The sequence below is a fragment of the Bos indicus genome, chromosome X (genome assembly GCF_029378745.1).
Source record: "Bos indicus isolate NIAB-ARS_2022 breed Sahiwal x Tharparkar chromosome X, NIAB-ARS_B.indTharparkar_mat_pri_1.0, whole genome shotgun sequence".
In the NCBI taxonomy this organism is placed as follows: Eukaryota; Metazoa; Chordata; class Mammalia; order Artiodactyla; family Bovidae; genus Bos; species Bos indicus.
The window spans coordinates 56,379,936-56,382,425 of NC_091789.1; the positions used below are offsets into that span (position 1 = coordinate 56,379,936).

General features: G+C 46.3%; 1 protein-coding gene across 1 annotated transcript; it reads right to left on the reverse strand.

Annotated features, from left to right (window-relative positions):
- Positions 1 to 627: 627 nt before the first annotated feature.
- On the reverse strand, positions 628 to 1,473 carry LOC109554827 (histone H2B 1/2-like). Its single transcript, XM_070784025.1, has one exon. It carries the CDS (start codon positions 1,406 to 1,408, stop codon positions 908 to 910), a length of 501 nt encoding a protein of 166 aa, XP_070640126.1. The 5' UTR covers positions 1,409 to 1,473; the 3' UTR covers positions 628 to 907.
- Positions 1,474 to 2,490: the final 1,017 nt, after the last annotated feature.

Sequence of the window (2,490 nt, forward strand, 5' to 3'; positions counted from 1 at the left end):
CTTGCTTGGAAATTTTCGAGGAGATAGGAGCCTGGTGGGCTCCTGTCCATGGGGTCAGAAAGAGTCGGAGGTGACTGAGTGACTGAGCACACATACACACACACACTGCTCTTTGTGTGCCTGCGTGCTACCTTGCTTCAGTGGGGCTCGACTCTTTGCAGACCCTATGGACTGTAGCCCACCAGGCTCCTCTCGCCATGGGGATTCGCCAGGAAAGAATACTGGAGAGGGTTGCCATGCCCTCCTCCCGGGGATCTTTATGACCCAGGGATGGAACCTGCCCCTCCTGCGACTCTTGCATTGCAGGCGGATTCTTTACTGCTGAGCCACCTGGGAAGACCACACTGTTTTTTATCGGTTGCTATACCTCATACCGCTAAGAGTCGGACACGACTGAGCGACTTCACTTTCACTTCTCACTTTCGTGTATTGGAGAAGAAAATGGCAACCCACTCCAGCGTTCTTGCCTGGAGAATCCCAGGGACGGGGGAGCCTGGTGGGCTGCCGTCTATGGGGTCGCACAGAGTAGGACACGACTGAAGTGACTTGGCATAGCATAGCATAGCATAGCATACCCCATATAAAAATCTCTGGGTGATACCTAAATATAGACGGGAGAATGCAAATGGAAAAGGCCAACGAAACTTGTAGGGAAAGAATTTTGACCATAAAGATCCCTAAAATTACTGAGAAACCATGAACAGAAATAACCACTTACGAAAGTGACGAGTTGCGAAAAGTACACGATTTTCCATGGAACAAATGACACAACCGACACATATTGAAGCAAAGTTAACGAGGTTTTTAATGTTTTCTTTGGGGTAGAAATGTTTTAAAGATTAAATGTAGGGCCTAAGGGGAGAACCCTTAAGTCTGGTTTGCGATGGTCAGACAGTCCTGAGGCAGTTCATCTGCAGGTGTGGTATCCGATGAGCGACTTGGTGGCCACGTTTATGGCATACTTGCAGAGGTCCCCAGGCAACAGAAGACGCACAGCTGCCTCGATGTCTTCGTGCGTGATGGTGCGGCGCTTGTTGTTGCGGGCCAGGCGCCCGGCCTCTTCGGCTATCCGCTCAAACATATCTTTCACAAACGAATCCAGGATGTTCACGGAGTCGCGGGAAAGACTCATGCCTTTATGTATTTGCCTCAGCACCCTAGGGAAATAGGTAGCAAAACGTGAGAAATTGTCGTTATGGCGGTGCCGGCGACGGCGACGGCGGCCATTAGCTGTCTTCTGCTTTGCCTTTTTTGGTTCCGCATCACACGGCTCTGGTTTGGAGGTCTCCGCTTTCACCATCTCCGTTTCAGAGGGCTCAGTTTCGGAGGTGCCAGTTTCTTTGGTGATCACGTCTTCCTCATAGCCGTCAGGGGATGGTTGGGACACGACAGAGCCGCCATTCTCCATAGCTCAGCGCAGAAGAACAGCGAGGGGGTTGAAGGCCGTTGGCTGAATGTATAGGCCCTGCTTTCCCTGACGTCACAGACACTGTCCATATCTGATTGGATGCAAGGCAGGGAGGCGTGTTACTATGGCAGCCCGTGTCACGTGATACTGGACGTCCCACTTCCCAACTCCTGATGTGCCCCTCCCCGACGTTTAACCCCCAGTCAGCCAAACTCCCCTGGTGGCTCTGACGGTCAAGTGTCTGTCTACAATGCGGGAGACCTGGGTTCGATCCCTGGGTCGGGAAGATTCCATGGCGAAGGAAAGGGCAACCCACTCCAGTACTCTTGCCTAGAAAATCCCATGGACGGCGGAGCCTGGTGTCCATGTGGTCACAAAGAGTTAATTGAACATTAAATAATTGTTACAGTAAATAATTGGTACCCTATTGTTTACTTTGTGGGAAAAATTACTAGAAGCATGTATTTACCAAACCTATTAATTTTCACCATTGTTTGTCTCAAATAGAAACTCCCCATGACTTACTTACCTTTGAGGGAAGAAGGCTTTTTTTTTTTTTTTTGGTATTAGTTTTCTTCAGTTTGGGCCTGTCAGACTTCTCTACTTCAGACAAGTCTGACTTATCACTCATGTTGACCAAAAGATAGAAAAGAAATATTTAAAAAACTGCCCTGGTAGAACTATTATCATACTAAGGAGTAAGAGTCAAAATTGTCATATTTAATGTCAATATGTATTTTACCTGCTGATTTTCAAAAGGCAAACAGCAACAGATCTTAGAAGAGTCATGTCTTCCAAGATCTTAGAAGAGTCATCAGAAAATAGCAAATAGTTGCCTTTTTACTTAGATTATATAAGTAGTGGTTGCAAAATAGGCCTGCATTCCTATACACTAACAATGAGAAAACAAAGAGAAATTAGAGAAACAATTCAATTAACCATTGCAATGAAAAGAATAAAATACTTAGAAATAAATCTACCTAAGGAAGTGAAAGACCTATATATAGAAAACTATCACACACTGATGAAAGAAATCAAAGAGGACTCAAATAGATGGAGAAATATACCATGTTCATGGATCA